This window comes from Neomonachus schauinslandi, chromosome 12 (assembly GCF_002201575.2).
Source record: "Neomonachus schauinslandi chromosome 12, ASM220157v2, whole genome shotgun sequence".
NCBI lineage: Eukaryota > Metazoa > Chordata > Mammalia > Carnivora > Phocidae > Neomonachus > Neomonachus schauinslandi.
The window spans coordinates 2,659,337-2,685,588 of NC_058414.1; the positions used below are offsets into that span (position 1 = coordinate 2,659,337).

At 46.9% G+C, this 26,252-nt stretch overlaps 1 protein-coding gene across 1 annotated transcript in view; it reads left to right on the forward strand.

Moving 5' to 3' along the window:
• ABCA13 (ATP binding cassette subfamily A member 13) overlaps positions 1-26,252 on the forward strand; it is a 386,205-nt gene that overhangs the window by 243,069 nt on the left and 116,884 nt on the right. The window contains exons 46-48 of the mRNA XM_044920208.1: positions 1,219-1,337; positions 3,861-3,948; positions 9,902-10,010. Coding sequence (XP_044776143.1) covers positions 1,219-1,337; positions 3,861-3,948; positions 9,902-10,010 — 316 coding nt within the window. The remainder of the gene's footprint in view (positions 1-1,218; positions 1,338-3,860; positions 3,949-9,901; positions 10,011-26,252) is intronic.

The window sequence follows — 26,252 nt, forward strand, 5'->3', positions numbered from 1 at the left end:
CTTTCTTTCTTTCTTTCTTTCTTTCTTTCTTTCTTTCTTTCTTTCTTTCTTTCTTTTTCTTTTTAAAGATTTTATTTATTTATTTGACAGAGAGAGAGTTAGTGAGAGCAGGAACACAAGCCGGGGGAGTGGGAGAGGGAGAAGCAGGCTTCCTGCTGAGCAGGGAGCCTGATGCGGGACTCGATCCCAGGACCCTGGGATCATGATATGAGCTGAAGGCAGATGGTTAACGACCTGGGTTACCCAGGTGTCCCAGAGAAACGGAGGACATTTTCTAGTGCATCTGCCTTCCTGATCGCAATTTGAATTTTTCTGCAAGGCGGTTATCTGAATGAACGCTGTCATTCTAGAGAGATGCATCCAGATGCAGTGGGTGGATCAGAAAGAAGGCTGGAGGTGGGGAAACCGTACAGGGTGTTGCATTAACCTGTGACTGAAGTCACTGACGTTGGCAGAATTCTAACTGATAAACGACCCTCATTCCTTTCCCTGTCTTTCCCCGTCCTTTCGATCACAAACCTGGAAGCCTTATCTTGAATTTATCTACGACCCTTACTTTGCCATCCTTCTTTTACGGCTGTCTGAACCCACGAAAACCTACCAGCTGGCGGAGGCCGGTTTCATTTCCAGCGTGCAGGTGGGAAGGCACACTTTAGAAGCTGGATTTGGAAGTGGATTGTCTTTCCTAAACCGTCCTGGGAAACAGTCTGGATCCCGACGGTGGCAGGGCCTGCTTCTCTGTGCAGCGATTCCCTCTGTGCAGTGATTCTGAGCAGGCGTCAGCCCTCCCGGTGGGTGCTGGCCAAGAGCGGCTTGGCTTCTACTTTCGGCGCTTCTGCAAGAAACACGTGCCTTTGAATTCTCCTGCGTAGCATCCCTCAACTTGGCGCCTCTGACTCTCTTTCAAGTTCATCAGAGGCCAGATCACCCCCGTGAGAGTATTTTTCCCTTTCAAGTTCTTACAAACACCCAAACTTGCATATGGAGAAGGATGTGCAGTTCTCGAATGTAACTGCGGGTGAAGGTCATGGTGGGATTCTGGTATAATTCTCAAATGGAGGTGACTGTCAAGGAGACTGAGAGACCAGAACATGTAAAAGGCCACAGAGAAATTATGAAAAAAGGAACCTGGGGAAAGTCATGTTTAAAGTGATGTCAGTAAGGCTGTGTGTGGGTTATAATGAAGTTTCTATTTTACCTCCTTGGAAACAATTACAGAAGTGTCCAAACGCAAGTGCTGGGGCTCCCTACCTGACTAACCACCTGGGCCACACTCTGCTGAACCTGTCAGCCTTCCACCTGGAGGAGTATTTGCTGGTGCCGTCGGAGAGACCGAGGTGGGTGCAGTCTGTCCCTGGGTCTTTTCTGTTCTGCAAGTTACTGTGAAAATCCTATTGTTTCAAGTGCCGACGTTCTTCTTCTCCTTCTTTTTTTTTTTTTTTTTAAAGATTTTATTTATTTGAGAGAGAGAGAGAACACAAGCAGGGGGAACAGCAGAGGGAGGGGGAGAAGCAGCGTCCCCAGCTGAGCAGGGAGCCCAGTGCAGGACTCGAACCCAGGACCCTGGGATCATGACCTGAGCTGAAGGCAGACACTTAACCAACACAGCCACCCAGGCGCCCCCTCAAATGCCAACATTCTTTTTTTTTTTTTTTAAAGATTTTATTTATTTATTTGACAGAGAGAGACACAGCGAGAGAGGGAATACAAGCAGGGGGAGTGGGAGAGGGAGAAGCAGGCTTCCCGCTGAGCAGGGAGCCCGATGCGGGGCTCGATCCCAGGACCCTGGGATCATGACCTGAGCCGAAGGCAGACGCTTAACGACTGAGCCACCCAGGCGCCCCAAATGCCAACATTCTTAAAAACTCAAAAGTCAAATGCTTAATGTTGTTGCTCGTAAAAATTCCAAAGCAATGCTGCCGACCTTAATAAGATTCCTTACTGCTGGCTTTCACTCTCCCACGTGGGGGGAAATTGTATCAATGGAGATTCACTCAGGGGAGCCAAAAGGCGGTTTTACCTCTTTGGAGAATAATCGCAGCTAACTTCCCAGCATAAATGAAATAACAGCCTCCCTTGAGATTTCCCTCTACCATGCAGCATCCAATACATGAACGTGGGTGCATCTGCTATCCTGGAAATTTTCTGGGAAGGCTTTTGTTTGGTGCTGAATTTCCTTGAGCCTAAGGGGGCAAATCTGGACGAGGAGTGTGGGGGTGAGTGCCGCTCTTCTCTTTAGATTGAGAACATGTTTGCCACTCCATCAGATTTCCTGGAACCTCAAACACATCCTATTGCTTTAATACAGAAACATCCCTAGTTCCATCCGTCTGCAGTGCCTGGGATACCCCCTGCCTTGACCTGCCTCCTCTTTACCTTTGATGTTCCCTCAGCTATCTCCTCCCTGGACACCTCCCGACCCCACTGTGCTTCACCTGACACTCCTGCTGCTCACCTCTTACATCTTCTTCTTTTTTTTTTTTTAATATTTGTTTATTTGAGAGAGAGAGGGAGAGGGAGAGAGAATCCTGAGCAGACTCCCTGCTGAGCGCAGAGCCCGACTCAGGGCTCGATCCAATGACCCTGAGATCACGACCTGAGCAGAAATCAATAGTCAGAAGCTCAACTGACTGAGCCATCCAGACACCCCAAGATCATCTCTTATATTTTTCTACATGTCCCAGAATCTCTGTTTTTCAAAGGTGGGGGCTTGTATGCCTAGGGCTTAGAATAATATCTGGCATATAAAAGGTGCTCATTCAATGTCTCTTAAATGAATTCATCCTTGAGTGAATGAATGCATTGAGCCCAGTGGGAATGTATCCTTATTCCTTTGCATCAGTTTCTGCTTAGGGCAGTGGCGCTGTCGAGAGAAGGCTGTTCTTCAGTCTTACTCTATCCAGAGAGTGAGAACCAAAGTTAAATATGAGCCTTCATTTCTAATGCCCAATAGTTTTGGAAGCTTCGTAGGTTCCAGATACTACACAGCCCATGGGATATGGAGGTAAAAAGGGTCGTCCCCACCCAGGGAAACTCACAGAGCTGCATGAACGATAAACTAGCAGACAGACTGTTAAAACCAGGGTGACAGTTGAATCAATGTTGGAGATGTCGGGTGTTGTGAGAACCCAAAAGAGGAGGAAATCGGTCCCAACTGAAGTCCTCTGGGACACCTTCCTGAACGGGGTGATATTTGCATTGGAGATGAAAGAAGCCAGAGTAAGGAAGCAAAACATTGCAAAACGGGGTAGCTTGAAAGAGTGGCGGATTATGTAAGTTGGAATAGTCAATCTGCAGGAGGAGTGACCATTAATTAGAATAGTTAGCATGCTGGTGATCACAGCCAAGTCCTGGACATGATGTGCATTTCCTAACAAAATATCGGTCCTGGAAGGACACTTTCTGGTATGACAAGCCTTAGCTGCACCTGCTGAATATGCAGGGTCCTCCATGGATGCCTGACCCAGGAGCCCCGCCGTGCCCTGCTGTGCCCTGAACACCTGTGGGGTGTCACTGAAGGTGGACGATCAGGGGACTGCTGTTCTCAGGCCATCATAACTAGTTAGTGGTGACGAAGTGCCCTCTGCTTGGAAGTCCTGGCTTGCTGGTTAAAGCACTAACAGCTGGGTGCACCTGGATGACTCAGTTGGTGAAGCGTCTGCCTTTGGCTCGGGTCATGATCCCAGGGTCCTGGGATCGAGCCCCGTGTTGGGCTCCCTGCTCAGCGGGGAGCCTGCTTCTCCCTCTCCCTCTGCTGCTCCCCCTGCTCGTGCTCTCTCTCTGTCAAATAAATAAATAAAATCTTTATAAGAAGTAAACAAAATAAAAAATAAAGCACTAACAGCTGTTCCTGTTGTCAGGCTTGGAGGCTGGTCTTTCGGAGTGCAGATCCCTGATCAAGTTCAAGAGGCAAAACCAAATACATCGCAACCAGACACTCTGGTGAAGGTAAGAGTTTCCCTCTTTTTCCTTCCTGTGTTTTCTTCCTGGGAGCATCTAGGGAAAGTTGGCATGCAGATATATTCCTGGGCATGAGAGGAACCGAATCAGACCCCAGTGTTTGTTACTATGAAATAAAAACAGATGTACAAAAGAGAAAAGGAGTTGCTTCCCTTTAGACTGTAGAGCAATGTAGCAAGTAGATTTACTGCTTTTTGTCAAGACCAGAATTCACCTAATGGAGCTAAAGCAAATGAAAAGATCACCCATCTTTAAAAACACCCTTTGTCAGAATAACTGAAAACATAGGCTAGCTTCCCTGGTGGCTCAGGAACTCTTCCGTACATGCCCTGAAAACTGCCCTTCTTCCAGAAGACTGGTTGGACCCACAGCCAGCACAGAGAAGAGGTATCTACTCAGGACTACTAATAGGGGTCTGGGTTTTCAAGCCCTGCTGGGACTATCCCAGTGAATTAGAAACATTTCCCTCGGCATTGCCGAGAATACATGGGAGGACGCTTCAGTTGTGTGGGAATGAAGAGTAGATCAGAGGAAACATGCCTTCATCCACCAGCGGGAACTCAGAGGTGGTGAATCATAGCAGAAGCTTCTCTGAGGAAAGAAGTTAACATGGTCTTCAGATGGGGAAAGACCAGAGATTCAAAGCTTTCATTCCCAGTGATGGGTGAACTGGTCTGGTGTTGGTCCCGACTGAGAGAGAAATCTGGAGAGTAGATTGTGGTGGTTTTGGGTCTGCTCACAAACCTGTTGTATAATGAATGCAATAAGGTCAAGCTTTGTGAGCCCAGGAAGGCGGCCTGCCCACGTTGTGGTGGGACGTTCGTGGACCAGGGTAAGGGCGTGTGCCTGCTGGGTCTCCCCTCGGTGGAATCAAGGATCTTCACAAGTATTTCACAGTGTAATCCCTGAGGAACATTTTCACATTCATGCTTCACAGTATGATCCCCGATGAAGGCTTTAACCGTCGTATTTCACTAGGTAGTCGCTGACGAAGAATTTCCGTTGTTGTGTACAGCTGGTCACAAATCCCTTCTTTAGCTGAGGTTTCTTCAAATCTCTCTTCCTCTGTGGGCAGCACACAGGAGAATATTTATAGCTCCTGAGGAAAATGTCAAGATTCATAGCTCGGGACAAAAATCACCTAAAATACCTTCGCTGGCTTCTCGAACATCTGACATGGCCAGTGTTAGAATACGCCAAAGTGGTAGAAGGAATTTCCTCTGAGAATATTTTACCTTTTTAATCTATACCAGTCCAAAACATTCTTCGTAGCAGGTGGTTGTGTCTTTGCGTGCAGACGTGTGGGGCCCAGCAGTCTGGGCTTCCCGGGTCTATGCTTTGGTGATGAGGGCACATGTGATTTATGTGTTTCCCTGATACCTGCTCCTTTTTTTTAAAGAATTTATTTATTTATTTGACAGAGAGAGAGCACGCACACAAGCAGGGGGAGAGGGGGAGGGGCAGGGGCAGAGGGAGAAGCAGGCTTCCCGCTGAGCAAGGAGCCCGACGTGGGGCTCGATCCCAGGACCCCGGGATCATGATCTGAGCCGAAGGCAGACCCTTAACCGACTGAGCCACCCAGGTGCCCCACTTCTGCGGTTTCTACTGTCCTTTGCCAGGCACAGGCATGCACGTGTGTTATCGGGGTGTCTGGGGAACAAGCCCCTTTGTAGGGAGCTAGGGAATCAGGGTGCCGCCGCAGCTGTGAAGGGCGTCTGCTATCTGCAGGTCCTGAGGTGCTCTTGGTGGCTGATGTCATGTCAGATCATTGCATTCACTTTTTGGGAATTAACCACCGTGGCTTTGGCCTTTAGGGTACATTCATAAGATGCTGTCCGATTTTCATAGCTTTTTTGTAGAGAAAATGGGAAATTTGCATAGCAATAGACCTAGGATGAATGAATGTATTATGTTGTAGAATGCCTGTCCTGGGACCTTTGTGAGTTAATTTCGTTCCATCTGGAGCGTTTAGCTTGTTTAATCAAAATGCCTTCTAGAATGTATGCACTTCAGATAAGAAGGCCAGATACAGTTCCCTTCCTGGGGTTTGGCATACATTCTAAGATGCTCAGTAGAATTTGAGAAATTTGAATATCCATGGAGTGATTTTTTTTCCCCCTGAAGCTGCTTAGTTGCTTTTCTGAGACACTGTTACTCATGATTCCTGATAGGAAGGGTCTGTTTTGAGGTGTCATAATGCGTTCTGAAAGCAGATTAACTTCCTCTATCAGTTACCGGATTTTACCGTGTCTTGACTTATGGGCTGGCAGGGAAGGAAATCCCACATCTTATTTCCAGAACACAGCCTCGTGTTTTAGAAAATCATTCTTCAGAGAAGAAAAAAAAGAAAGAAAGGAAGGAAGGAAGAAAGAAGGGAAGAAGGGAAGAAGAGAAAGAAAGAAAAGAAAGCAGGAAAGAAAAGAAAGAAAGGCAGAAAAGCTCTTCCTTTGGACTCTGCTAAGTCTGGAATGTTCATTTTCAGATCATCCTAAAGTGTGTATTGCTTACCTAAAGAATTTAAAATTCCTCCCAAGGAAGGGCCAGTTTATAGAACTGAAATGAAGATTCAGTTCTATATTCAAGTTCAAATATTCAAGAGTATCCCCCCCCCGCCCCCGTGAATTAATCACTCCCTGTCAAGGTGATTCTATATGGCAAACAACCATAAGCCATCAATAGCATCCACGAGGAACATTCATTGAGCTCACAGGTCCCTGGGGCCGGTGCTCAGCAAGCGCTCCAGGCGTCCCTCCCCATGCAGACGCTCCTTCACCCGGCGCTGGTCCTGCTCCTGGGGCGTGTTCTCACTGCACCTTCTCCGTGGCCACTGACTGCTCTCTGTCACTTGCTTCTTCATCATATTCGATGGCCACCTGTGGAGGGGACATTTGGAAATATGCCTTTTGAGCAACAGGCTGCGTCCTGCCTATAGAGAGCTGGGCCCAGAGCCCTTTTGTTTGTCTTGTCTGCTTGGCAGAACCCTCCTGACCTCGCTCCCTGGGAAGCCCTGGGGGCTGTTTATCCGCTCGAGGTCCATGGCCGCACATGGTTCTTGTTGAGACATGCTGCGCCCTCTAAATGGACTCCCTGGTGTTTTGGGAATGTCAGGGTATGGCGAGGCATCCCCCCTTAGGTCCCCAGATGATCTTCTGTCCCCCTGAGAGGGTCACTTAGCTCTACCACCCTTGCAGCGTTATTCACGGAGTTTCTGGCTGCCATACCCCTGACTCGGTCTCCATTCTGGGGCTATTTCTTGACATTTTGTCTCCAGATCTGCAAATTCCAGCTAAGGAGTGTGGTGGGCACACTTTCTATCTTTGAAGTTACCACAGGTGACCATTTTACCAGATGTTTTGAACTGCATCTCTTCTGTTATGGGTAGGAATTTTCTTACCATTTCCCCCCCTTGCAGTTCTAAAGTTTTTCTCCTGTAATTTCCAGATTTCTCTAAGTGTCTCTTTGTCACCCACATGCTTGTCTTAAAACCAATGCCGTATATTTTCCATGTTTGTGACGGTAACGGCGTTCCCATGAGCGCGGTACCAATGTGTGTATCAGTCACCCGCTGCCGCAAGACTGCTGTGTAAGACCTGCCGTGGATCTCCGTGGCTGCCACAGAAACCTTTATCAGCTCCTGAGTCCAGGGATCCTCCTGCTCGAGGCTCAGCAGCATGGACCTGGCCAGTCATGGTCACGTGTGGTGGGCTGGCTCTGGCCTCCCCGGCATGACAGTGGGGGACTCTGCTCAGCAGAGGCACAGAGGGGCTGCAGGCCTGGGTGAGCCCTTTTCAAACCCATCCCGTGCCACAGTCTGTTGGCCAGAGCGAGCCACGTGACTGAGCCCACGGTCAGAGGGGGAGGCATAAGAGCCGCACAGAGGGCGTGGAGGTGTGGATACAGGGAAGGTGAGGGAGCGGGGCTGTAAATGCAAACGCAGGTGTCGCAGAGCCCCCAGAGAGTGGGGCGGGCCGTGAACGGGCTCCGGGCCACCCTGCCACCCAATTGCAGCCGTGACACTTGGGTCTCCATACCTGTGTTCCGTGTCATTCGTAAGTTGAAAAAAGCTCCACCCTGCTTTTAAAATAAATGAAAACAAACAAATGAAACAAAATGAAAATAGAAAACCCTTGACCTAGGGAAAAGACCACCATAGTCTCTCCTCTTTCCTGTGGTGAAGCAGGTCAGGGAGCCACGGCGTGGGGCAGAGTAAGGTCACGGACAGTGATCCCAGGAGTTCTGGTGTCCACTGGCGGGGTTTTTCCTACTATGTCCACCTGCCCCTTGACTTCAGCAGGATCCCAGTTTCCTGTCATTTCCAGAAAAAATGGCTGTTACCTGTGTGTGAGAGCCTAGGGGTGGCAGGATGGGTCTGCGTGGGAGGAGTCGTTGTTGGACGCGGGAGGTACCCCTGCTCTGGGATGCGAGCCCGTGGGTCAGTGCGAACCTCCCCGTCACAGAAACTGTGCCTTTCCATACTTTTCAGAATGAAATGTCTGAATTACACACATCTGTGAATTTGCGAATACACATCTGTGTCTTAAAAATTTGTTACCCAGGGGGTGCCTGGCTGGCTCAGGTGGTGGAGCGTGCAACACTTGATCTCGAGGTCATGAGTTCAAGCCCCACATTAGGCGTAGAACTTACTAAAAACAAAAAAATAAGAAATATAAAAATAATTTGTTACACAATCCTTAGATCTGCTCAGACGCACCCTAGAGGACCTCAGGATGTCCTGGGTCCTGTGGTTAATAGCACCCAGGCGTGATTCCTTCCTCTTTGGAGTTTAAAAAAAAAATGATTGGCAAAAAAATTTCTCTATGACCTTAAACTATTTGAAGAAACTATTTGAAGGGTGAGTAGTGGTAGCTGGTATGGAAGAGATAAGGGGTCTGTTTTCTGAATTGCTGAAGGAAGTGAGCTACCCGAGAAAGACTTGGGGAACCTTGTCTGGTAGACGAGTTGTCTTTTTGAAATTACATGAGCAATAGTTTATTACTTAGCTGTTCCCATGGGCACAACAGCTGCCTCCCAGCACCCTGGTTGGAAGACGATCCTAGTGGGATGATGCGGCAAAGAAATACAGTTGCAAGCAAGGGACTTGAGGTGTGGTCCTAACTTTGCAAACTGAGGACCTGGATTGGTTCCTCCGAGCGCCAACTTTGTGGGAACAGCTCTGCTTCTGGAGAGAATGGTTGTCTGTCACAAAAGACAGCACCGTCTAGAGAAACGAGCTGTCCCGTGGATGGAATTAAGACCACAAGTTGCCAGTTGAGTCATTAGATTTCTCGAAGACACCTCACCAGCTTTCCGAATTGAGTGTATTTTGAAAAAAAAAAAAAAAGTTCATTAAAATATTGATACCTTGAAATATAGATACTGAGGTTCAATTAGTACTTTTTCCTGCTCCTTATTATCTCGGCTTTAATAACATTGTCTGTCTCCTGTTCTCTCTTCCGTCTTCTGCCTGTCTGACAAGCATGCTACTTTATTCTCCACGCTCAGCAAATGTTCAGTCCAATTTATTTTGAGAAATAATGTTCTGCATTCCGTTATTAATTTGAAAGTAATCATTTTTTTTCTGATCATTTTCTCCGCTTTTAATTTGCAGGTCAAATTTTATTAGCTTACCAACTGAGAAAGAAAAAAAAAATGATGGGTTTAGGTTCCTTTTTCGCTGTGAGAATATAATTATAGAGCAACATTCGCATTTGTTCTGGGGAAAATTCATCTATTTTTAGCTGGAAATTATATGCTTGGGATAAATACAAAATTAGCGGACTGAAATTCACTGCCCTCTGCCAGCCATGCGGGGACACGGCACCGGGTCCGACGTTCAGGTGCCGTGGAACCTAACGGACACGTGTCCTTTGTGCCCAGGAATAGCCAACGAAGGATTAGGAACTAATTTCATGAGAGCCATTATGTTATCTTTCTTTTTTAGGTGTGGTACAATCAGAAGGGCTTTCATTCCCTACCTTCATACTTAAATCATCTGAACAACCTTATACTGTGGAGACACTTACCCCCTGACCAGGACTGGAGAAAATATGGTAATGTTTTTCATGCATCATCATTCGTTGCTCTCAAAAGACAATGTTCTTAAAGGTGAAAGAAGCAGAAAAGATCAAGCCTATGAATGTGAAGCATGGTGAGAAGGTTTTTATAGGGCAGTCTGTTTGTATATAAATACATGCGAAGTGGTAGGGCCCTATTTGTCTCTGTTTGGGGCCATTAACTGTTCTTAGCTTCTTGCAGTTATGACCAAATCTGCACAGTGAAGGGGATTAAAGATGACTGAGAGTTCGCTCTTCGTGACTTTAATATCTTACAGAACCAAGAATAATTTCTCTTTTTTAGAACATTATTATATGGAATACTCTTGTAGACAGTAGAGATCACCCATGATGTAGGGAAGGTGAACATCATAATCTGTTGTTCTGTGCTGAGCCCTCAACTCATCAGTTATCTAAGCTGATTGAGGACTTACCCCCTGTGCTTTCGTATTTTGAAATAATGATGTTATTTGGTATTTATTTGAAAAAGACTTACTTTGAAAAATTGACACAAATTCATTTCTGGAATCCAGAGTGAAATTAATTGATTTAAGTGGGTGTTATTTGCTTCCCTTGGGTGGGATAAATGTAATTTATCAAATTCTTTCAGTTTCTTAAAAAGGTGAGAAAGAAATCAATTGTATAAGCACTGACAGGCCATATCCATTGTAATTTATTCACAAGATAGACTCGTTGAAGCGTCAGTCCACGTGGGAGTAAACGCAGAGTGATTATCCCCATATGTTCTCACTTTACTCCAGCCTTATCTTTTACTTCCATATTTGTTTTCCTTTATGCACCAAGTTTTTAATGAAACAAGGTTTAATTATTTTGTGACACTTTAATTATGTTGGAACAATAGTAGGTAATATACAGAAGTGAAAATATGCATGCCTAAGAAAAGTAGAAAAACCGCAGAGATCCCTCAGATGACGGACAGCAGAGCCGTATTTATTAAGTGTCTGGAATGTATGAGGGTCTCTAGTAGATATTTAACACCCATGTCATTTCATTTTCATAGCGGTTTTGTAAGGCGGCCAGTTAATAACCTACTTCACTGATTAGAAAACCAAGGTTAAGAGAAATCACCTACAGGCTGTGGCTCTGAGCCGGTTAAGAAGTGGGGCAATGATGGGGCTCTAGGTCTAGCTGACAACAGAGCCTTTGCTTTACTACTCCAGCAAATGGAGAGGTCAGTTCTGATGGGCATGAGTAGAACGGCTTCCTGGAGCCATGTTCACAAACAATGGATCTTGGAGGATGGGCAAAAGTTTGATCGAAAGCTACTGTAGGTATTAACAGTGCAAGAGAAACACAGTGTCCTTTCAAGGTCAGTGGTGGGAGTCCAGTTTGACCTTGTCGTAAAGGTGAGTGTAGAGAGACAGCCGCGGTTGTCTGAGGCCAAATTCTGCTTGACCTCATCTAACAGAGTGAGGACTATGCACTTTCCTTAATAGACAGCCTTTATATTTGAGAACGAGGATGCCATGATCAAAGTGATGTATTAGACAAATAATCTGGAAGCCATGTGTTAAAGGGTAGAGGGCTGGTTGCAATCAAGTGACCTATTGGAAGTGTTTTGCTCACAGTTGGGAGGTAACCCATCCAAGACTAGCATGACTCTGGAGGGAAAAAAAATGAAATTACAACGTTCAGACAGATGGGAGAAAGGGTTGGGGTGTTACTTATGCGGAAAGGAGAGAATTTAAAGAACCTGACAAGTAAAGAAATGTAGAGAGAGAGTTTAAAGGATATAGATTAGAAATCTGAGCTCTTAAGAACAAATGACAATCCTGGTCGGTACTGATGAGATTATGAGAACTAAGTCAGGAGAAACGTGTTCAGAGAAGGGATAAAATGATGTGTACAGGTGTAGAGATGCCTGGTTTGAGTCTCACGTCAGATGAAAATGTGCTGTAGGATTCAGAAAATGAGAAGGACAAGTTCAGTAGGAGCGTGAACAAAACCTTTCAACCTTACCCTTAATAAAGATGGCGGTCAAGGCCATCAGTGAGCAGTTCTGCCTGGATCCTTAGGAAGTGGGAGAATGCAGGGCTTAGGTTGGTCGCCTCCAGAGAGCTGGTCCAGTGGAGTTGTAGGGATGGAAATCCGAGTGGATGGAAAGACGCTGAGAGAGGTTATTTTGTGGGATTTAGGAGACTGAACAGCTGTTCTCTGCTCTGTGGAAGCTTGCTGAAAACGAGTGAGAAGAGAAACTCTGTGTGTGTGTGTGCACATGCGCGTATGCAAACAAGGAATGATCGGAAGTTTGGGGAGGATGATAGAGTGAAAGGGAATATTTTGGTTTGTAACTTCACTTTTTACTCTTGTACAAGATATAAAGGTAAAAGCATCAAATACTATAAATCTGTGTTACTGGGAACAGGATAATGTGTGACATCAGTCACCAAGTGTGGAGGCGAAACTATAAAGGAGTAGAGATTTTGTGTACAGTGGAGGTCAGATGCTGTCATGAGGGTTCTAAGGGGCGCCCGGCTCAACTGGGCGTGCTGTCTAGACAGATTGGAGGCAAGAGGAGGAATCAGGCAGGGGCGGAAGCCTGTGTCCCAGGAGATGAAATCCATGATCACAGCAACTAAAATTTCCCTTCCCAAGGAACAGAAAGGTGTCACTATTAGAAGTACCTTAAATTGTAAGACCTTGAGTTAAACACATAAGCCTTAAACTGGGTTCCAGCCGTGAGCCACAATCTTGAGTCTTGTATTTGGTCGAGCCCCTGTGTTGCGGGTCACTGTCTGGGGTCATGGGAACGACGCTGACCTGATGTGGGTGTCAGTCACATGTATCCCGTGTGCTTGGCTTCCTGGTGATCAGATGCCCTGGAGGACGTTCATCTCAGAAACGTCTCTTGCAAGGGGTGGACTCCTCGTTGGTTGAAAAGTCGTGCTGACTTGAAAAATACATCTCTTCTCAGTGATTGGAAACTTTAGTGGTATTTTATTTGTTTTTGTCAGAATTTCATTTCTCATTTGCCTTGTTTAGGCGGTTGTCATGGCAAAGGGAGGTTTGTGCGGGAAATAGGGGACATACGGATCCCAGCCCCGCCCCCCCGGAGATGGTCTGTGCATCGGTATCAGAGGTTTGATGAGGAGGGCTCTGAACCGGAGCGTTCTCTTCTAGCCCTGGAGGCTTCCTGTGCATCGGGGAATGGGCAGAGCTAGAACTAGCTGCTTTGTTGGTGTAATGAAAGAAAAGCTACCTGATGTAGTGTGTGGATGGACTCCTGAGAGCAGAGCCTGTGCCCTGCTCCCCATTGGGCCCCAGCAGCCCCCCAGAACCGGGCTCCGAGGGGCGTCCTGGAAACACTAGCTGAACGTATGATCCCATACCACACAGAGCACATCCTACTCTCATCACTGCGGTCCCATGACAGGGTCTTCATGACGCGGACATCCCTGCCTCAGAGATGAAGGAACTTCATGGACCCAGCCCCAGCCCCCTGATAGGAGTCTCCAGAGCCCAGGGTGGGCCACCTTGCTGTGTCCCAGCGGGTTGGCAGCTCCTCAGAGCCCCTCGTCATAAGCACAGAACCCAACATGAAGCAGGTTTATAGTGGAGTCCATTCCAATGGAGTCATCTTCTAAAGTCCCGGGGAAGGCCGGCGCTGGCTTACCACGAACAGATGTGGTTTGCACGGTGAATTCTCCCAGGTAGATTCCTTCCTGCTGCACAGGTGTTCTGCTCCGTGACCATGCAGGTGGCCGGAGCACACCTGGGTGATGGGACAGGGAGTGGACAAGTGCTCCCCGCGGCCTGGGGGACGCAGGTGTGGCTGTGGGAGCTCATCCGCGGAGGAGAGGAACACGGTGCGGAGGCCCCGTCTGAGGCTTTATTCCTTCCTGTATTCTCCGTCGGCAGTTGAGGTACTTGCACTGCGGGCCACGTGATACTTTTCAGGATTCCAGGGGAGATGGGTCAGGAGAGGCCAAACCCCAAATCTGAACTGTGCCTTTCCGTGCACATCCCATGGTTATCGGCAAACCTTGTCCCTTCTGCACTTGAAATGCTGAATGTGCATATTTTCGCCAATGTGCACCAACACTTACCTGGTCCAGGGCACCACCTGGTCTTGCCCGGGTGCCAGAACCGGCGTCTTGGGGGAGCCCCTGTGCTCCCCTTGCCGCCTAGCCCGTCTTAGGTCTCCGCAAGTGTCCACAGTCACCCATGGAATGTGTCCTTCAGATCACACATCCCTCCGGCTTCCTGTATCACTAATAAGAAAAAACAAACCCTCACCTGTGACCTACAGGGTCCTCCCTGGTCTGGCCCGGCAGCCCCTCAGCTTCTGTCCAACCCCCTCCCCGGGCAGCATAGCTCCACCCCACGGGCCCCTGGCTGTCTCCCCGACACCGCCCCTAGGTCCCCGTCTCAGATGTTCCCTAGCATTCCAACCTCATTTCCTGCTGTGCGTCTGTCCGCTCTGCGTGCCAGCCCCCTTCACCTGTCATCCTGTGCACCCGCATTGCCTCTGTCAGCATGGTCTCTCATCCTTCTTTACCTTTTTCTGCTCAACTTTGTGCTTTCTTTCTTTAAGCCACTTTATGGAGGTTTGAGTGATGGGCATACAAAAAGCTGCAGATGCTTAATATGCACACCGTGATGAGTTTGGAGGTTAGGATAACCTGTGACGCCACCATCACAGTCATTACCGTAAGCATGTCCTTTGCTTCCAGATGTTTCCTCCTGCCCTATCGGAATCTGTCTGTCTGTCTGTCTGTCTACCTACCTGCTTACCTACCTACCTTGTCTTTATTTATTTTTGTGATAAGAAAGCAACTAAGATCTACCCTTCAGCAAATTTTTAAGTATACAGTCCAGTACTTTAAACTCTAGGTTATATGCTGTACGTTAGATCTCTAAGACTCATTACTTGTATAACTGAAACTTCATACCCTTTGACCAACTTCTCTCCATTTCTTCCTCCCCACCGACCCGTGATACCCACCGTTCTACTCTCTGCTTCTGTGACGGTGGCTCTCTTAGATTTCCTGGATAAGTGGGATCCTGTGGTATTTGTTCTTCTGGGTCTAGCTTAATTCAAGGGAACAATCAAGGAAATGAAAAGATAAGCTATGTAATGGGAGAAGATATTTGCAAATCAAACACATATAAAGTTAATATCCAAAATATATAGGGAACTCCTATAACTCAGTATCAGAAAAATAACTTGAATAAAAAATGAGCAGGGGATCTGAATAGACTTTTTTTTCTTAAGATTTATTTGTTTATTTGAGAGAGAGGCGGGGGGATAGGGGCAGAGGGAGACGGAGAGAAAGAATCTCAAGCAGACTCCCCGCTGAGGGCAGAGCCTGATGCGGGGCTCGATCCCACAACCCTGAGATCGTGACCTGAGCTGAAATCAAGAGTCGGACGCTTAACCCACTGAGTCACCCAGTTGCCCCTGTTAGGAGGTTTTGAATGGCCCAAGTGATTCTCACGTCCAGCCAGGTTTGAGAAGCACTGGTCCAAACTGGGGAACTTCATGGCTGATGGACATTGTCAAACCTGAGGCAGGGAAACAAAGGGTATGTGGGAATCAGGGTATAGAGTCTCGCCCTCGCTTTCTCCCCTGCCCTCATGTGCTAGGACCACCTGCCTCCCTTACCACCGCTACCCTTACCAGGAACCCAGGACCCCTGCTGGGGGGCAGGGTAGGGCAGCTCTGCATCTAGAGCCAGAAAAACCTCTTCTCTTCCTTCCCACCCCATCTTCCTCCTCATCGGTACTTTCCTTCTGGATCCTCTTTAAGCTATAACTCACTGGGGTAACAGGGGCCTCAGGGAGGAAGGATGTCAGTCAGCACAGGTTGCTTGCTGGGATGATGATGTGCCTGAAGCTGGGGTGGGGATGAAATGTGCCTGGGAGCAAGGAGTGACAGATGATGGTTTTCCCCGCATGACTAGTGATGAAATAAGATAAATCCCCCGTTCAGATGAGAGAACAGGGGATCCCGTCAGATCAGTTTAGTAGAGCTTCTGAAGGAACAGCTAGCGGGGATCAGGAACTGGCTGTCATCAGTGACCTTCAGCCTCTGCTAGGGGTCTGGAGATACTTGAGAGCACGGGGGTGACAGTCTGGGAAGGAGGACTCTGAGCACTGAGAAGGATCGAGGAAGAACAGCACAAACAGATGCATCAACCATCGCACCCCGCGTGGTCCAGGAACTGCCCTGCACCTCAGAGCGGGGGAGCCTGGCACACACCCAGAAGGTCTTATCCCGGGAAACGTCTTGTGAGTTCACTCCCACATAAGTACAAGGAAATGTGTGAACTCTGGGAAACAGAAGACAGATCAGAAGGAAAGGCCAGGCTGAGGTTCAGAGTGGGATAAGCGGAAGCTTATGGCTTTATTTTTGTGATAAGCGGAAGCTACATGGCAGTCATATCACAGTATATAAATGTAGCTAATCCACTCGTTGTATACCTTAAATTTACACAATGTTCTATGACATATATATTTCAGTAAAAAAGGAGCTGGCTAAGACACAGATGGTAATACACATTTTCACTGGATACAGAGAATCAGGTTATTGATTGCACAGGTCTCTCCCCCACTCAGAATTTTTGATTTAAAGGACAAGCACAAAATATCCCCTAAGAACACAGAGGAAAAAGGTGATATAAAAACTGACTAGGAGAAGAGGCGGAGGAATTAGGTGGAGAAGGAAAGCAGACGAATAGTGATTAAGGTAATAAACAACGATGTCAGAAGAAAAGTAGCAGCAAGACCCAAACATACAAGTCTGGACCAATACAAGAGTTTGCCATGATTCAGGCAAAATTCCTGAACTGGGAGACTGGGAGTTATGGAAATAGCAATCATTGATGAACAATCCTGCTAAATTTTCAAAAGTTCAAGGATAAAGAAAAAAAAAATATATACATATTTTTTACAAAGCTGTAAGTAGCAAGAACCGAATACCTTGAAAGTAATACAGATAAGACCAGCTTCTGACTCTGGAAAATTTGCCTTGAGATCTCGTCTTTGACCCAGGAGTTATTTCGAAGCATGTTGTGTAAATTCTAGGTTTTTGAGATTTGCCTGTTGTCTTTCTAACTTAGTGATTTCTAGTTTGATTCACTGTGGTCAGAGAATGCATTCTGCGTATTTTCATCATTTTAAGTTTGACGGAGGTTTGTTTTGTGGTCCACGTGTGGTCTGCATTGGTGCAGTCTCCACGGGTGATTAAAAATGTGTCTTCAGCTGCCGTTGGTAGGACCGCTCTGTATATGTCAGGTTCTGTTGGCCGGTTGTGGGGTTCAGTGCATCTCTTTCTTCGCTGATTTTCTGTCCGACGGTTCCATCATCTGCTGAAGGGGCGGGTATTGAAATGCCCCCGTATAATTGTGGATTTATCCGTTTCTCCTCTCAGCTGTATCAGTTTTCGGTTCCTGTATTTTGAGGCTCCGACAGTTGGTGCATACACTGCATCAATCTCTGCCTTTCGTTTGGTCTATTTACAATCAACAAACTTCATGTACCAATGAGCTTAAGTCTGTTATGTCATTATTTTATTTCCTCTGGTTCTTTTCTTGCTTTCCTGTGAGCGACTTGAACAGCTTTTCAGGGTTCCATTTTGGTTTATTTTCGACGTTTTCAGTATATCCCTTCATCTAGTTTCCTTGGTGGTAGTTTGAGGTATACGTGTATGACCCTCACAGTCCTCTGCTCTCGGCAGTTCCCATCTTGCAGGCTTCTGCTGTGCCTCGTCTGGGATATAGGAGAGGCGTGAAGGATACCCGGAAGTTCACTGCCACCTGCCGTGCTCTTCCTCACATCCCGAGGTAGCCTCTGCCTTCTCTCCACCTGTCAGCCTTTGTGTGCTTGCTGCTTTATGATGTCTGCATGGTAAGAGAGGATCTGGCAGGACTGAGGCTACTCCAGAATCTGGTCTCTGACTTTTTAATCACAACCTCAAAAGCCGGTGGGTAAGGGAATACTGCCTATGGAATATGGAAAGAAAAAGAAAAATATTCCCCCAAATTCGGTATCTAATGAAGATGTTGCCATCAAGTAACCAAGCCATAGAGGTGGACTTATGTTGGATGTGCCTCAGAAACCTGCTATAGATATATCCTAATAAAAAAGAATGCCCAAGGACATCACTTGAGAGGGTGATCAAAAATAAGGTCACAAAAATACTGAATCCACAGAATGAATAAAAGAACTTGGTGAACATTGGTCCTAGGGAAGCACATAGATGCAAATGTTTGCACGTGTGTGATGGAAACATTAACTGAATGTCAAGAATGATTAGAAGAGTGGAGTAGAAGATAAAGAATGTGAGACATAATTCAATAATAACGTGCATATGTTGAGAAGACTGTGGACCTTTTGAAATAATTGACATCAAAGTGCAAACAATGATCACCTCTGGTTGGTTTTGAATTAGATTAGGACTTATTTTAATTTTACTCTTTCTTTTAAAACTTTTTACAATTGACATTATTCAATAAGAGTAATAACCTTAATATTGAGGGAAAACAGTCTTTCTTCCAGGAGAGATTAAGAGGAGGATGACAGAAGGGCGTCTGGGTGGAGCGGTCAGTTGAGCATCCCACTCTTGGTTTCAGCTCACGTCGTGGTCTCAGGGTCATGGGATCAAGCCCCATGTAGGGCTCTGTGCTCAGCACAGAGTCTGCTTGAGATTCTCTCTCCTCCCTCTGCCCCTTCTGCCTGCCTGAGTGCACACATGCTCTCTCTCTCTCAGAATGAATAAATAAATCTTTAAAAAAAATGCAAAAAATTTAAAGAAAAAAGAGAGAAAGAAAGAAAGCCATCGAAATACCTCCTGGAAAGTTCATACATTTCTTTTAATATTCTGTTGGGCCGAATGCACATTTTTGTCCTTCGTATCTCACCGACGGCTCACAGTGAATTAATAAGAAAACAATCCTTTGCACATATGCTGATGCTAAGGTAATTCTGTTCTTTTGGTATAGATGCCTACAGACATCTGGGCATTGATACTTGCAGAGATGTACATTTTATAAGAGGAACGGACGCAAGAGTGACTGTTGAGTTGGAGACAAGGATCTTCTATCATAATGGGTAACAGACAAAAGCACAGATGTGCATTTTTACAAATGACAGATATACAGAGTCTGGAAACCATGATGAGAATAGTAAGTGAGAGAGAGCTTAATGTTGCACATTTATACATTGCTGTGGGCCAATTCTTTTGGAAAAGCCAGAATATAAGCGAGAAGAGTAATCAAAGACCAATCATTCAAGCGTCTGCAGAATTTACATGTCGAAATATCATTTCTGAAACCTTTTGACGTTGGTGCTAGAGAGTCCCTTCCTTTCCTCGTGGGCTGAAACTGCAGCGCCTCCCTTGAAGGGCCTGGACCCCTTGCTAACATCGTCAGCCCCCGATTCCATCACGACGCCATTGTCACCTAAATGCAGTTCTGAGCACACACAATACAATGGGAATAACAGCCCAATTACGGAGATTGTCCAGTGAAATAATGTGGTTTTTATAAGGAGGACGTCAAAGGCTATAAATGATTTTTCTAGTTTGACCAAAAAAGGATAAACTGGGATCCAGAAAATCAGGGTTGTCGGTCTCACTCTGCTGTGTATGGCCTTAGATAAGTGGATAGACCTTCCCTGTGCTTCGGTTTCCTTCCCGGGGTTCCCCTTCCCAGCACCCCCTGCAGCCACCCCGTCTCTAAGCTGAGCCCTGTCCCAGGACAGGCACGTTGGCAGGATGCCGATCTGTGAGATGGGTCGCGTCCCTCCTCTCTCTTCGGGGGTCTAGGGAAACTCGGGGCTCACGGGGAGGAAGAGGGCCGTCTTCTCTGTGCCTTCTCTTAGTGCTCCTTCATTGTTGAGAAAATAGGCACACACGAGCCTTACTTACCCTCCGTGTCTGCCTCCCCGACTTTTTGCAAAATACAAACAAAATCTCAGTAGCCGTGTAGAGAGATGTTACTTTGGTTTTGCAGTATGTTTCCTCCTGCAGAGTCACTTCTAGGGAATGTAGTGATAGCAAATTGCAGTGTGAAAATTAGCAGCTCAGGCAGCATGGGTAAATGTAACAGCTGCCCGCCCCAGGGGCTTCCTGGTGAGCACCTGCCCGCCCTCTACCTGCTTCAAGGTCAAGGGGCTGCCCACCGGCACTGCACTGGGCCCCGTGTGTGTGTCATCGGCCCCGGCTCCTTCCCCAGGGCTCCCTCCCCACCTGCGGCCTCCTTTGTGTCCTCCTGTGAGTGGACTGAGTCCCACTGGGGACCAGGAGCTCTGCAGGGGCGAGGGGAGGAGGCTGCCTGTCCATGCCCATCTGCAGGTGCCGCATGGTGGGGCGGTGGAGGGGGCACCGTTGAAAGGAGACGCCAAATCCCTACAAAACCCCGATGAGACGTCATTGTCCTCTGGAGCCCAGATTTCTATCAGATCAGAACAAAATCAGAATGTTGTTGATGCAGGTCTGATGGCGATGCGCCGCCGTCTTGCCAAAGCCGGTGTAAGTGCCCAGCGGGGCTCGAGTCTCTGAAAGCAGGTTCAAGGGTTTTCCTGCTTATCGGATGGCTTCCTTCTTAAGCACTGTGTTGTATGGCCCTGTCTGTCTCCATCTCTTACTTTTCGAAGAGCATTTCTCACTTTCACGGCAGACGTGGGTGCAGCCGTGACGATTTAGCGTGATGGTGGCCTTTTAAACAGGGGCCCAGGACCCTTCCGTTGCCTTGAGCCCTGAGCTGGAGGGCTGCCTTCCAGGGCCATTAGGACTCCCTGCCGGGCCCGGGAGACAGCCTCAGAGCACACGCGCTTCTTCCAAAGATTATATTTCCATATTTACCGTGTGTAGAATATGTAAATCGGGACTCTTGGAAGTCTGTGCTGGAGGAACAGCCGTGGCCCCTCGGAGTTGTGGATGCGCGGAGGCCCCAGGAAGGGAGGGGCGGCCGCTGTACTTTGTGGGGTTCAGCACCTTTGTCCTTCTCAGACCCAGGGTGGGCAGAGCCCGGAGCCTTATTATGTTTCAGGAGCAGAAGGACAGAAAGATAGGGCAGGAAGGCTGACGTGCGTGCTCCTCTCCTGGGGCCTGTTATGTGCCATGTATCTGCTCCTCCCCCTGCTGCCCTGGTCAGATTCTCTGTCTGTGTTGGCGTGTTTCTGGCACCGCTGTGCGCCATGCAGAGGGAGGGTTCTCCTCACCTAGTGCTGGGAGCTGACTTGAAGACACGCACGGGCCTGGGACCCTGGATGCGTGGGTCCTGCTCGTGTCCTGCCCATGTCACCTGCTCAGGACATTTGCCACAGCTCTGTGCTCCCGTTTCGGCTTCTGGAAGACACGGGTGTGTCCAAGTTGGAACTCTTCACGGGGCTCCGTTTTCCCCAGTTCCCGAATGCTGCAAGCTGACTTACGAAGATATTCACGCACATTGTGCTGGCGTCGGGCGTCGTCATCCGATTACCGAGTGAGAAAACGTCTCACGGAAGTGTCTGGAACAGGGGTCTGGCACATGGGGGACCGCAGGAGCCGTCACTCACGTCACCTGTGGGAGGAGGGCCAGATGTAGTCCCACTTACTAGGTTACAGCCAGGGGAGGATAGCACAAATCCAGGACCCACAGGAAAGTGAAGGGCAATAAATCATTGCAGAGGAGCGAGGAGACAGAAAGCCAACATCAGAGTGCTGTTCTTAATCTTTCAGCAAGGACCCCACGGTCGAAAGCAAGAAAAGGTGTTTATGCAACCTGATCAAAATAAGAAACCGATCACAGTCATTGAACATTCTGTAATTGCACTCTCTACAGAAATGTTTGCAGCTTTTTGCTGCAGAAGGAGCAGGGCAGGGACATTTGACCTGCAGCCCCCCCATCTCCCTCTCACCGTACAGATACGTTCCCTGGAAAATGAGACGTGTATGCGGAAGGGAGGTGCGTGGCATGCTGGTGGGGAAATGGCTGGAGCCGTGGCTTTCTTGGTATCTGCACTTGAGATTTGGCTTCTGTAGATGGGTGAGCTCGCACTGATGTGACGCAGTTGCTCTGTAAGAATTTACAAACGCCTGACGTCCCGCACCACGGACAGCACGTGACCACAGGTGGATCTTCATCTACGTTGGGATGCCGGCCCCTGGTCTCTACTCAGGAATGTGTAAGGGCTCAGGACCCAAGGACCGCCTTTCCCTTCCCTTTACAGCTCTTTGGGCTTCCGTGGGAAGGTGTTCAGAAATGGACATCATCACTGAGCAGCCGTGAGTAGGGAGGGGGCTGGACAAAGAAGCGCAAATCTTCCTCAACGTACGATGGGGTTTTGTTCCAATAAACCCATCTTAAGTTGGAAATATTGTAAATCAAAAATGCACTGAACACACCCAGCCTCCCAAACATCAGAGCTTAGCCTGGCCCGCCTTCAATGTGCTCAGAACACTTGAGCCTACGTTGGGCAAAATCCTTGAACACAAGGCCTATTTTATAGTAAAATTTTGACTCTCTCCTGTAACTGACTGAATGCTGTACTGAAGGTGAGGAACAGAGCGGCTGTGTGGGAACAGAGGGTTGTCAGGGCATTGGTTGTTGACCCTTGGGACCGTGCACCTGCTGGCGAGCCACCCAGCATCCCAGAGAGGATGTACCGCACATCGCCCGCCTGGGAAGAGATCCCATTCAAAATTCGAAGTGTGGCTCCTACTGAATGTGTATCACTTTTGTACCATTGTAAACTCAAAAAGTCCTAAGTCAAACCGTCATAAGTGGGGAACATCTGTATAGGAAGAGGTAAAGCACGCTCACAGTTAAGGATGAGGGACCATGGTAGCAATCCTGTGTTTCCAGGGGGCAACAGTGGGGCCATCGGATAATGTGAGAGTTTGGACTTTGTTGTACTTTGTTGTACATCTTTTTTTTTTTTTTAATATTATTATGTTATGTTAGTCACCGTACAATACATCATTAGTTTTTGATGTGGTGATCCACGATCCATTGTTTTCGTATAACACCCAGTGCTCCATGCAGTACGTGCCCTCCTTAATACCCATCACCGGGCTAACCCATCCTGCCACCCCCTTCCCCTCTAAAATGCTGTTTGTTTCTCAGAGTCCATAGTCTCTCATGGTTCATCTCTCCATCCAATCCCCACCCCCTCATTTTTCCCTTCCTTCTCCTAATGTCCTCCATGCTATTCCTTATGTTCCACAAATAAGTGAAACCATATGATAATTGACTTTCTCTGCTTGACCTATTTCACTTAGCATAATCTCCTCCAGTCCCATCCATGTTGATGTGAAAGTTGGGTATTCATCCTTCCTGATGGCTGAGTAATATTCCATTGTATATATGGACCACATCTTCTTTATCCATTCATCTGTCGAAGGGCATCTCGGCTCCTTCCACAGTTTGGCTATTGCAGACATTGCTGCTATGAACATTGGGGTGCATATGGCCCTTCTTTTCACTACATCTGTGTCTTTGGGGTAAATACCCAGGAGTGCAATTGCTGGGTCATAGGGCAGCTCTAGTTTTAAATTTTTGAGGTACCTCCACACTGTTTTCCAAAGTGGCTGCACCAACTTGCATTCCCACCAACAGTGTAAGAGGGTTCCCCTTTCTCCACAACCTCTCCAACATTTGTTGTTTCTTTCCCTGTCCATTTTTGCCATTCTAACTGGTGTAAGGTGGTATCTCAGTGTGGTTTTGATTTGGATTTCCCTGATGGCTAATGATGATGAATATTTTTTCATGTGTCTTTTAGCCATTTGTATGTCTTCTTCAGAGAAGTGTCTTTTCATCTCTTCTGCCCACTTTTTGACTTGATTATTTGTTTTTTGGGTGTTGAGTTTGAGAAGTTCTTTATAGATCTTGGATACCAGCCCTTTATCTGTAGTGTCATTTGCAAATATCTTCTCCCATTCTCTGGGTTGCCTCTTTGTTTTGTTGACTGTTTCCTTTGCTGTGCAGAAGCTTTTTATCTTTTTTTTTATTCTTATGTTAATCCCCTACATTACATCAATAGTTTTAGATGTAGTGTTCCATGATTCATTGTTTGTGCATAACACCCAGTGCTCCATGCAGAACGTGCCCTCCTCAATACCCACCACCAGGCTAACCCATCCTCCCACTCCCCTCCGCCCCAGAACTCTCAGTTTGTTTTTCAGAGTCCATCGTCTCTCATGGTTCGTCTACCCCTCTGATTTCCCCCACTTCATTCTTCCCCTCCTGCTACCTTCTTCTTCTTTTTTTTCTTAACATATATTGCATTATTTGTTTCAGAGGTACAGATCTGTGATTCAACAGTCTTGCACACTTCACAGCGCTTACCAGAGCACATACACTCCCCAGTGTCTATCACCCAGTCACCCCATCCCTCCCACCCCACCCCCCACTCCAGCAACCCTCAGTTTGTTTCCTGAGATTAAGAATTCCTCATATCAGTGAGGTCATATGATACATGTCTTTCTCTGTTTGACTTATTTCACTCAACATAATACCCTCCAGTTCCGTCCATGTCGTTGCAAATGGCAAGATCTCATTCCTTTTAATGGCTGCATAATATTCCATTGTGTATATATACTACATCTTCTTTATCCATTCATCTGTCAATGGACATCTTGGCTCTTTCCACAGTTTGGTTATTGTGGACATTGCTGCTATAAACATCGGGGTGCACGTACCCTTTCGGATCCCTACTTTTGTATCTTTGGGGTAAATACCCAGTAGTGCAATTGCTGGATCCTATGGTAGCTCTATTTTCAACTTTTTGAGGAACCTCCATACTGTTTTCCAGAGTGGCTGCACCAGCTTGCATTCCCACCAACAGTGTAGGAGGGTTCCCCTTTCTCCGCATCCCCGCCAACATCTGTCGTTTCCTGACTTGTTAATTTTAGCCATTCTGACTGGTGTGAGGTGGTATCTCATTGAGGTTTTGATTTGGATTTCCCTGATGCCGAGCGATATTGAGCACTTTTTCATGTGTCTGTTGGCCATTTGGATGTCTTCTTTGGAAAAATGTCTGTTCATGTCTTCTGCCCATTTCTTGATTGGATTCTTTGTTCTTTGGGTGTTGAGTTTGATGAGTTCTTTATAGATTTTGGATACTAGCCCTTTATCTGATATGTCATTTGCAAATATCTTCTCCCATTCTGTCGGTTGTCTTTTGGTTTTGTTGACTGTTTGCCTTGTAAAAGCTTTTTATCTTGATGAAGTCCCAATAGTTCATTTTTGCCCTTGCTTCCCTTGCCTTTGGCGATGTTTCTAGGAAGAAGTTGCTTCGGCTGAGGTCAAAGAGGTTGCTGCCTGTGTTCTCCTTTAGGATTTTGATGGACTCCTGTCTCACATTGAGGTCTTTCAACCATTTGGAGTCTATTTTTGTGTGTGGTGTAAGGAAATGGTCCAGTTTCATTCTTCTGCATGTGGCTATCCAATTTTCCCAACACCGTTTGTTGAAGAGACTGTCTTTGTTCCATTGGTCATTCTTTCCTGCTTTGTCAAAGATGAGTTGACCATAGAGTTGAGGGTCCATTTCTGGGCTCTCTATTCTGTTCCATTGATGTATGTGTCTGTTTTTGTGCCAGTACCATGCTGTCTTGATGATGACAGCTTTGTAATAGAGCTGGAAGTCCGGAATTGTGATGCCACCAGCTTTGCTTTTCTTTTTCAACATTCCTCTGGCTACGTGGGGTCTTTTCTGGTTCCATACAAATTTTAGGATTATTTGTTCCATTTCTTTGAAAAAAGTGGATGGTATTTTGATGGGGATTGCATTGAATGTGTAGATTGCTCTAGGTAGCATTGACATCTTCACAATATTTGTTCTTCCAATCCATGAGCATGGAACGTTTTTCCATTTCTTTGTGTCTTCCTCAATTTCTTGCATGAGTATTTTATAGTTTTCTGAGTACAGATCCTTTGCCTCTGGTTAGATTTCTGCCTAGGTATCTTATGGTTTTGGGTGCAATTGTAAATGGGATCGACTCCTTAATTTCTCTTTCTTCTGTCTTGTTGTTGGTGTATAGGAATGCCACTGACTTCTGTGCACTGATTTTATATCCTGCCACTTGACTGAATTCCTGTATGAGTTCTAGCAGTTTTGGGGTGGAGTCTTTGGGGTTTTCCACATAAAGTATCATATCATCTGCAAAGAGTGAGAGTTTGACTTCTTCTTTGCCGATTTGGATGCCTTTGATTTCTTTTTGTTGTCTGATTGCCGTGGCTAGGACTTTCAATACTATGTTGAATAGCAGTGGTGATAGTGGACATCCCTGCCGCG